Genomic DNA, 11,052 nt, shown 5'->3' with positions numbered 1-11,052 from the left:
CTTTGAAGTTTTCTTGAAGGCTAAAATGATTACTTTTTTTTTTTAAACTTGAATATTTTAATGCGTAGCTAGTAAAGCATTTTAAATTGATCAGTTCTGTTTTTCTAAAAAGGAAACTGCCTTTTCAGGCAGTTAGTCATGCCATCCATTTAGGTCTTATTTATAATTTGAACTGAATTATAGTTGATGCACATCCAGGCATTCGTATGTGCAATTCTTTTATTTTTGCAGGGATTCTGTAGCCATAATAATCTTACTGTGAGACTTCTATGATTTTTCGGCTGAATAATTAAGAAGTTCCAAAATATAACGGGGGCCACATGAAAAAATGTAAAGTGTTTTGACTCTTGGTAATAAATTTAATCAAACTGAGTCATTTCTGATGACAAACAGTACCACACAAACCTCAGCAAGATGCTGCTCGGCCTGATGACACACTTCTGTTGTGACCTGTTGCAAAAAGCATGAAAAGGTCTTCCACGTACACACCTGACATCATTTTAAGCATCCTTAAACATGATAAACTATATTTGTTTTGTCTTTCTGGTCTTCGTGGTATTTTCTACTCACTGTCTTAATCATCTTGGCTACTGTTTTTGGTTTGTTTAAATTCTGCTGCTTTCTTTCTCTAATATTCTTATTACCTCTCAGACTTCGGCACAGATTCTCACATTTCAGTTTCAGTTTCAGTTTACTTGCACTTATTGACAACGCAGCTATGGCAGATGTTTTCATTTTTATCTCTTAAACTGGTAATTAAATGAACTCTTTTCTGTGTACACTCAGATTCTCATGGCCTCACTTGATTATGCTCATTCCATGCACACTAAATCTGAAGCAGTAACTATGCTTCTGTTATCATCAGTGATATTTATCGTTTTTAACTTGTGCTTATTATTTTTTTTTAACACTCTCCAACTGTTGCCCTTTCTTCTCAGTGTCCTTTCATGTTATCCATGGGAGACGATTCACCCCATTTATGCTTTACAGTCACTGTTCAAACATTTTTTTTTTCAATACAAACACAAATGACGAGCTAGCCTGAGGTCTGTTACTCTCAGTCAAAGGACAAAATCATTGCGAGATGCTGTACACGCTTGAAACATACCTGCTTACTTTGTGTTCCAATGAGCCGCAAGGATGTGGGTGACTGTGCTAGATGGTCAAATGAGGTCATTGTTCCTAATTCACTTGGAGCTATGGGTGTTGTTGTGAAAACTTTTCATGTGATCATTCTGCTGTATTGAAAGCGCTTTCAGATTAGCGGCTCAGAGGCTGCTTGATGGGACTGCAGTATTACCACTGGTGCTGTGGGTTAAACGTAACCAGTTGCCATAACATAATTTAACAAAAACACCTAGAGCAAATTGAAATTCCTGAAAAAAATCAATGCAGAGTTGCAACAAATTTTTCTTTTCTTCGATAAAATATTTGTGCAACTTACTTGATTTCAGAATTGTTTTTTCGTAGTCACACGACTACGTGTGACCCCTGATATTTTTGTCATGGTATAAATTAAATGACACGGCAAATCCTCAAATTTCAGAAGCTGGACAGAAGCCGGTCTGCTACTTTTTTAGTGACGTGTTTGCCTGCATGACTTGTCACTTTTGATAATACAAATGAATTTGAAACCACATAAACATGCTCAAGAAGTTGAAGTTGAAATTATTAAATTTGATTTAACAAATTGTGTGGATATGTATCAAAGTTACTGTGCCGTTAGCTTGAGAAGCAAGTTTAACCACAAACAGCACGTTTGGCTCTATGAACACAAAGATTTTCACTTGCACATTTGTCTTAAAGCTATTTAAGACTTATTTTTAATGGAAATCATTTTTAAGCACAGGTAGATGTGTGGATTTTGTCCTGGATTACTTAAGCCTTAGATTTCATATTTAATGTTTTCACAATATGTACCTGGTCAGACTGACCCAGGCCAAGAATTGCCTCACAGTGTCTACACCAAATCTAGAATTATGCATCTGTTTAGATTTTTTTTTAATAGCATAATTGTCATTTGTAGATTATTGTCCTAAATTAATGTTTAGGTTGAAGTTTTCCAACCGTTTTTTGTTTCAGAGAAAGATCTTTACTATCACACAATTTCCTTTGTTGTTAAGACATCATTAAAGAGTTTTCATAACTTACCATCCATAATTATTTAAAGATGATTTAACAAAAATAAAATTTAAAAAAATATTGCAAAGCAGTGAAGGGGAGCCTTGCATGTGTGGCAGTTGCACATGTGTTTCCCACACTCACTGAATTAGCAGCTCAGGTGAATTTTATGACACCCCAAGCCCTCATTTGGTCACAGTTAAATCAGAACAAATGGATTCTGACTGTTTTTAGATTATTTAGTTACATTGCAGGTGCTTGTGCTTGCAGGAGCAGATGCTGTGTCTATGTTAAGGGACCAACTTTGTTCCCTACTTGCACCTACTTCCTCCGTCTGCAGGAACCTGGGCAAATATGATTTGAGCACAGTGTTAAGATCCCTCTTGACCCCTCTCTTTATTACTGTCTCAAAAAAAATACACACAGACATGGCGTGTGCATCTTTATATGTGCAGTTGTTTTTAAAATGAGAATATCTAAGAACAAAACAGGAGGCTAACTACGAGTAAAGATTTAAATCTGCTTTCCAGAAAGTATAATGCAAGTTTTCAGAGCTTTTTCTTTTTTAGTTTTCAGAAATTATATTTTGGACACCAAGACTCTGATTAGAATAATATTAGCGTAAGTGAAGCATTTTCTTAAAGCAGAAAGAAAAGTGTTAAAAAAAAACCCCAGATCGAACTATTACTGAATTCAATCCATCACCGTTCAGCTCTCTCCCAAGAAAACTTGGCACAACTTTCGCAGACAGGACCGCAGCGCAGCTGACGCTTGTGAGGAGGAGCCGCTTGAAGTCATTCAGGACGCAGCATCACTGTGAGAAATAATCCGGCATCTCTCTCTCTCTCTCTCTCTCTCTCTCTCTCTCTCTCTCTCTCTCTCTCTCTCTCGTTTCCAGTATACTATAGACAGTGTTCATTGCCACTGTGCTGGTCAGAACAATGTGGATCGGCTGCTCTGTTTGAGGAAAAAACGTGAACTCGGAGTGCAAGATTGCAGTGGAGAAGGAAAGATTACAGATGCCCATCTCGGAGCAGCTGGTTGGATGGGGCGAAAAATAATAATAAAAACTCAATAGGCTATAATAAAAATAAAAGGATTACTCGAGTCAAGAAACTCACTTTTCCCCGGGACCAACGCGGTAGCTCGCCGATGATTTTTCAGGCTATTTAATGGTTGAAATAAATATAAATACATATACTTGAACTTTTTGCGTGGAGTTTGATGATCCTGGACGGTTGAGGCTTCCATGGGTTTAACAAACAGTTCGGATGAGTTGCTTGAATCCCCAACCTGCTCAGAAGCAAGCTGTAACTGCGACAGCTGATGTAGAAGCATCCTCTAAGCTCCAGAGACAGCTGATGAAGGTTCCTTACCCAGTTTAAATCTGTGCTGCAGCAGCCTAAAACCCACACGGAGCACCTGAAAAGCTAAAAGCTTGCAGTTACCTAATAGAAGGCAGACATGGAAATGACCAACGGGTCCCTGCAGTATCCCTCCATACTTCACACGGACTTCGGACCGCTAAATGACCTTCTGGAGGAGAACGAAACGAACTCAACCGCAGGAGAGCGAAACTGGCTGAACTGCGTTCAGATCCGGGTCCCTCAGGAGCTCTTCTTGGCACTGGGACTCATCAGTCTGGTGGAAAACATCTTGGTCATCATGGCGATTATTAAAAATCGAAACCTCCACTCGCCCATGTACTACTTTATCTGCTGCCTGGCCGTGTCTGACATGCTTGTCAGCGTCAGCAACGTGGTGGAGACCATATTCATGCTTCTCAATGACCACGGCCTCCTGGATGTGAACCCCGGCATGCTTCGCCACCTGGACAACGTCATCGACGTGATGATCTGCAGCTCCGTGGTGTCCTCTCTCTCCTTTCTGTGCACCATCGCTGCCGATCGCTATATCACCATCTTTTACGCGCTGAGGTATCACAGCATCATGACCCCTCATCGCGCCATCATCATCATCGTGGTGGTGTGGCTGGCCAGCATCACCTCCAGCATCCTCTTCATCGTATATCACACCGACAACGCCGTCATCGTGTGCCTCGTCACTTTCTTCTGCACTACTCTGGTATTCAACGCCGTGTTATACCTGCACATGTTTGTCCTGGCGCACGTGCATTCTCGGCGCATCGTGGCTTTCCACAAAAACAGGCGCCAGTCCACAAGTATGAAAGGAGCCATAACCCTCACTATCCTGCTCGGGGTCTTTATTTTATGCTGGGGCCCTTTCTTTCTACACCTTATCCTCATCCTCGCCTGTCCCACCAGCCCCTTCTGCAACTGTTTCTTTCGAAACTTTAACCTTTTCCTCATCCTCATCATCTGTAACTCCCTCATCGACCCGCTTATATACGCGTACCGGAGCCAGGAGCTGCGTAAAACCTTGCAGGAGATGGTCCTGTGTTCGTTTTGCTTCGGCGTGTGATATCATGGACATTCCTGAACAAAACCGAGCGCAACACAACATTCTTCCTCTGTCTTCAACATGTCCGAAGATAGAATTAGACACAACTGATATATGTTTAAACATGCAAATGTTGCCCGTGCGCGAGTGCACATGGCAGCTGAAGACTGTCACACTGCAAAAATTTGATAAATAGAACTGGCTTCCGTTTTAGCTGTAAATTTATTTATTATTGCGTTACGCTTTTTTTTTGTTCTTCACTGGGAAGCTTGTGGATAATCTCGTAAATCAGTCAACAGTTTCACAACACTACTTATTGGATCTGGTCTTAGTGGTTTTTTTTCTTTCTTCTGTAAACATGTTTGATTTTTTTTGTCTAAAAATGCCTCTTATGGTGGTCAAAATATGCTGCCTTAATTCTTTTTTAAAAAGGCGTTCAATTATTATAATTTCTTGAAAATAAAAAAGGAAGTTTACTTTCATTTTTAAAATGGCCAACAACAAAAGGTCGCTACCTTACATCTCTATCCCTTTTAAGATTATTTATTATTATTTCTGAATCAATATCTTAATTACATTTTTCTTTTAATGAATGATGTGCGTTGCAAGAATTAAAAAAATAGAAGCAGCGAATAATCTCTTAGTTACTGCAGCTCAAATGCAGATTATTTTATATATAGACTGTCTTTGGGAAAATGTTCAAGCATGGTGCAAACGGAGCAGGGGACGGATGAAACACAGCTTAATTGGAGGGGCGATCAGACTAAACCTTAAAATGACACTGTGTGACAAACTCCAAAATTACTGTTGCAAAAATAAACGCCAAATATCCCAGTGACTTAAAAAAAAGAAAAGAAAAAAAGGGGACAAAAATCACATGAACATGCTTGGTGGTAGGCCCGAGGCTCATGGCATGAGAGGGTTTATGAAAGAAGAAAGAAGCCATGTCAAAGCTATATTTCTGGAAGTTTGTGGGTTCTCTGAAATGCGCAAATAAGGGACAGTTTGGGCTGAAGTTTTTGTTATGTAGGACAGTCTAGGAAGGAACGGACTAAAGATCCATGATTAAAAAGACAGCATACAGGTTACACCAAGTCCAGCTAATGTAATTAATTAACTTCATTGCATAAATTAATTATTAACATTAATAGTTTTAGTTGATGCATATATTCCATGGTGTTCTTTATTTATCCCACATAAGTGCTGGTAACAGGCCTGCATTTTGCACTCTTATCATTTTCTGTGGAAAAGATGAAATTCATCCATCTTAATTTAAACTCTGAAAAGTTTTAAATCCCCACATGATGGTGGGAAGAAAGGTTTCTGGGTTATCAAGCTGTCTGCCAACAGATAAATAAAGAAACCATGATAGCAACAATGCAATGTGTAATGTGAAGTTGTGCTCTGTGTAATGTTTTTGTTGTTGTTGTTTTTTAAAGATTAATTTTAGAACCCATTTTTTTCTTTTTTTTGTACACTTTGTTTTTTGTATACTTGATTTATTAGACTAGCTTTATTAGGATTGTTTTCAGAGTGCTAGCTCGATATAGAACTGATAATATACAACATTGTCATGTATAAGTCTTTAAGAAAACCTCTGTTAAAGATAATGACAGTCAGAGCTTCAGTATACAGCCACAAATAAACACAATTCCATACATAGTATAAAATGAAAATGTATAAATGTGGGTGTTTAACAAAAAAGAAAAAAAGAACAACTGTGTGCATCCAGGTCAACTTAAAATTGAGTAAAACAGGACTATGTTGTTCTGCATGTCATATGTATATGTATGTTAGTGGAATTGTTTACCTGTTTTCCCAAATAAAGGGGTCAAAACATACAAAATAGTTTGTATTGAATCCAGAACAACAGTGGTATTGCTTAGTTATCATCTGTCCATCATAAAGTCGAGTATTTTTCATCTCATTATTATCTTCAGATTTTTGCACATTGCTTGTAAGCATTATTTGAAGTCTTTATTCATGTGCAATCAAGCAAAAAAAGACTGCAGCTTCTCTAGGAAATGCCTCTGCAGTCAAATAAAGAACACGATATCCAGATTTTCAAATTATGGACAAATTATGGTTGCTGTATTGCATTAAATGGTAAATGGTCTGTACTTGTATAGCGCTTTACTAGTCCCAAAGGACCCCAAAGCGCTTTACACATCCAGTCATCCACCCATTCACACACACATTCACACACTGGTGATTAAGGTAGAAATTGTCAGTGTATTGTATCTGTAGGTATCTCTGCAGCGTCTGCAGACGACATTCTAACTTTAATTGCAGAGCTTTTAAAGTTTGCCTATTTATTTGCAACATGAACATTTTCTGGTTCACATTAACAAAAATATGCAAGGCAACGTTTGCTCTGGGCAGACAGTAGAGCCATTGATATACAACACAACAGAGGCGTTTTTTGAAATGCTCCATTTTTAAACTCATGATCAAGTTCATTTGCTGTGCCTTAAATAACAGCAATGAGCACAGGGGATTTCCAGTTTGAAAGAAAAAGAAAAATCCCTCATCCTGTCCTCAAGGAAAAAATTAAAAAAATCCTAATTGTTTAAGATGATTTAAAAAAAATTCTTGGCTTTTTTGTATGTCACCCACACGCACATTATTAGAGGGAAATGGCTCATTTTTCCATTTTATGAAAGAAATGGAGGGAATGCGTACAAGTGAAAATGTACATATGTCAGTTCGTTAAGTGGACATTCTTATATACTGGTTTTCTACTTGAGCACTGAAAGTATCTATACAACATGTCTCATTCACCTGTTCACAAATTCATTCATACAAGCACCTTTTTCTGCTTCTAAGTGCTTTCTATCTAACATTCACACTCCTGAACATATCAGGAGTAACTTGAGGTTTGATATCTTGCTCAAGGGCGTTTTGGCATGCAGACATTGGCACAGCCTAAATTTCAAAGAAACTTCAAGATGATGAAAGATAATCCCAAAATGAATGAATGCTATTCATTGTGATGGTTTGTGTCTAAAAATAATTTATTACCCTTATTAAATAGTAATTTGTGAATGGCAGTTGCTTTGGAAGATTGTCTCACGGCTTTGAAACATTTGTCTCTCCTGCCAATCCCGTCTCAGATATTAAATAAATATTAGGGTTGATCACGACACGTGCTTCTCAGAGGAAAACTGACATGGACCAGAACACACTGACATCACTGTCAGTGACCTGTAATGATAACGTTGACCATGAACCCCAGATTTGTGACCATGAAAATAAATGAAAAATGAACCATATGTTATCTGTAGTGTCTCACTTAATTAGAATTACTGCTGATTAAAGGAAGGAAGAGACGTGTGACTACATAATTTCCGGGGAACAGCATGTTATTATTGGTGCTATGACTTCTGCCTTCATTTAGCCACACAACACAGCTCTGTTTGCAGTAAAGGAAAATCTCCACAGCTGCTTCCCCCAACAACAAACACACTCAAGCTATATCAGAATCAGAATCAGAATCAGAATACTTTATTGATCCCTGGGGGAAATTATTTTTTGTTACAGTGCTCCATTTTAAACCAACATTAAGACAAGACAGACAATACGCTAACTAAGAATAGTACAATATATACATATATATACATACATACATACATAAGTCACTTATAAATAAATATTTGGAAAAGAAACATGTGTAGTTGTAGCAGCAAACAGTGTGTTAAGTGGATGCGTTGTACAGGGAGATGGCCACAGGCAGGAATGATTTCCTGTGTCGTTCAGTGGTGCTTTTCGGTAATCTCAGTCTCTCACTGAACGAGCTCCTGTGACTGACCAACATGTCATGGAGTGGGTGGGAGGTGTTATCCAACATTGTCTTTATCTTGGACAGCATCCGCCTCTCCGACACCACCTTGAGGGAGTCCAGCTCCATCCCCACAACATTGCTGGCCTTACGGATCAGTTTATTAAGTCTGTTGGCATCTGCGACCCTCAGCCTGCTCCCCCAGCATGCAACAGCATAGAGGATCGCACTGGCCACCACAGACTCATAGAAAATCCTCAGCATTTTCTGGCAGATGTTGAAGGACCTCAGTCGCCTCAAAAAATAGAGACGACTCTGGCCCTTCCTGTAAAGTGCTGTGGTGTTTTTAGCCCAGTCCAGTTTATTGTCAATGTGTACTCCAAGGTATTTATAGTCCTCCACAATGTCAACACTGACCCCCTGGATTGAAACAGGGGTCAAGTGTTTCCTGGTCTTCCTGAAGTCCACGATCAGTTCCTTGGTCTTTGCCACGTTGAGCTGCAGATGATTCTGCTCACACCACGTGACAAAGGAGTCGACCACAGCCCGGTACTCTGTCTCATCATCCCTGCTGATGCATCCAACCACCGCAGAGTCATCAGAAAACTTCTGAAGATGGCAGGTCTCTGTGCAGTGGCTGAAGTCTGTGGTGTAGAGGGTGAAGAGGAAGGGGGAGAGGACAGTCCCCTGTGGTGCCCCTGTGTTGCTAATCACCTTGTCAGACACACACTGTGGGAGACGTACATATTGTGGTCTTCCTGTCAGGTAATCAACAATCCAGGACACCAGAGAAGCATCCACCTGCATCGCTGCTAACTTATCACCCAGGAGGGTCGGCCTGATGGTGTTGAAAGCACTGGAAAAGTCAAAAAACATGACCCTCACAGTGCTCGCCGGCTGGTCCAGATGGGTGTAGACACGATTGAGCAGGTAGATGATGGCGTCCTCTGTTCCGAGACGAGGCTGATAAGCGAACTGAAGGGGATCCAGATGTGGTCTTACTATGGGTCGCAGCTGGTCCAGGATGAGCCTTTCCAGGGTCTTCATGATGTGGGAGGTCAGTGCCACGGGCCTGTAATCCTGGGGGCCACTGGGACGAGGCGTCTTTGGTACAGGGACGAGGCATGATGTCTTCCACATCACCGGGACCCTCTGCAGACTCAGACTCAGCATAAACAGTTTATGAAAGACTCCACACAGCTGGGGGGCACAGGCCTTGAGGACAAGGGGACTCACTCCGTCTGGTCCAGCAGACTTGCCTGAGTGAAGTCTCCTCATTTGCATCTCAACCTGGTATTGAGTGAAGGTGATGGGTGGGGGAGGGGTGTCAGGAATCTCACAGGAGGCAACATGTGAAGAGAGAGGCTGGCACAGTGGTGTGGCTCTGGATTCCAGGCTGACTGCAGGTGAGGTTGTGGGGGTGGGAGCAGACACTGTGGTGTCGAATCTATTGAAAAACAGATTCAACTCGTCGGCTCTATTCTCACCTCCCTCAGCTCCCCTGCTGTTGGTTGGCCTGAATCCAGTGATGGTCTTCATGCCCCTCCACACCTCTCTCATGCTGTTCTGCTGGAGTTTCCACTCCAGCTTCCTCCTGTAATTGTCCTTAGCCTCTCTGATCTTGTCCTTTAGTAACACCTGGACCTTCCTCACCTCCTCTTTGTTGCCCCCTCTGAAAGCCCTCTTCTTGTTGTTGAGGAGGGCTTTGATGTCCTTAGTCACCCACGGCTTGTTATTTGGGTAACAATGAACAGTCTGAGCTGGAACAATGGAGTCGGTGCAGAAAGTTATGTAGTCTGTGATACACTCAGTAAGCCCATTGATGTCCTCGGCGTGAGGCTCACAGAGTGTTTCCCAGTCGGTCACCTCGAAACAGCCCTGTAGTTCCGCTATTGCCTCCTCTGACCACCTCCTAACAGTCCTGGTGGTCACAGGTTCCCTCCTCACAATTGGCACATAGCGGGGGGTGAGGTGAATCAGGTTATGATCTGACCTACCAAGTGGGGGGAGGGAGGAGGAGCTGTATGCATCCTTGACGTTAGCATACAGTAAGTCTAAAGTTTTCTCTCCCCTGGTGGGACAGTCCACATATTGTTTGAATGTTGGTAGTGTATTGTCCAGTGATACATGGTTGAAGTCACCCGAGATCACAATAAAGGCACTCGGGTGCTGAGTCTGTAGCCGAGCTATGGCAGAGTGGATAGTGTCACATGCAGCTGTGGGGTTAGCAGAGGGGGGTACATAAACAGCCACCAAGATGACGTGAGAGAATTCCCTGGGTAAATAATACGGCCTGAGTCCAACAGCACACAGTTCAGTGTCCGGGCAACAAATCCTTTCTTTGATTGTTATGTTGGCAGGGTTACACCACCGGTTGTTAACTAAAACAGCAAGCCCACCTCCTTTACGCTTACCGCTAGCGATGCTGTCCCTGTCCGCCCGAACAGTGTGGAAGCCTTCCACGGAAGCATTCTCATCGGGAATGACCTGGTGCAGCCATGATTCGGTGAAACACATCAGGCTACACTCTCGGTATTCCCTCTGACTCCGTACCAGTGCTGAGAGCTCGTCGATTTTACTTGCCAACGATCGCACATTTCCCATCACGATAGACGGCAGACACGGTTTAAACCTCCTCCTCGCTTCGAGCCTCCGCTGTCTCACCGTCACCTTTTTTCTTCTCTTCTGTCCTTGACCTCTGCATCCCCGATGTGTTTTCCTCCAAATTTCAG

At 41.6% G+C, this 11,052-nt stretch overlaps 1 protein-coding gene across 1 annotated transcript; it reads left to right on the top strand.

Annotated features, from left to right (window-relative positions):
* The first annotated feature begins 1,172 nt into the window (after positions 1-1,172).
* Positions 1,173-6,291, top strand: mc1r (melanocortin 1 receptor). Its single transcript, XM_085400982.1, has one exon. It carries the CDS (start codon positions 3,586-3,588, stop codon positions 4,561-4,563), a length of 978 nt encoding a protein of 325 aa, XP_085257108.1. The 5' UTR covers positions 1,173-3,585; the 3' UTR covers positions 4,564-6,291.
* The last annotated feature ends 4,761 nt before the right edge of the window (positions 6,292-11,052 follow it).

The sequence above is a fragment of the Rhamphochromis longiceps genome, linkage group LG1 (assembly GCF_057381845.1).
Source record: "Rhamphochromis longiceps isolate RC_006_pf linkage group LG1, R_longiceps_female_GT1.1, whole genome shotgun sequence".
NCBI lineage: Eukaryota > Metazoa > Chordata > Actinopteri > Cichliformes > Cichlidae > Rhamphochromis > Rhamphochromis longiceps.
This window is presented reverse-complemented; position numbering and strand designations above follow the sequence as displayed.

What these genes read in the sequence shown, in the direction of transcription:
- mc1r (XM_085400982.1), top strand. Translation starts at nt 3,586, where the DNA reads ATGGAAATGACCAACGGGTCCCTGCAGTATCCCTCCATACTTCACACG.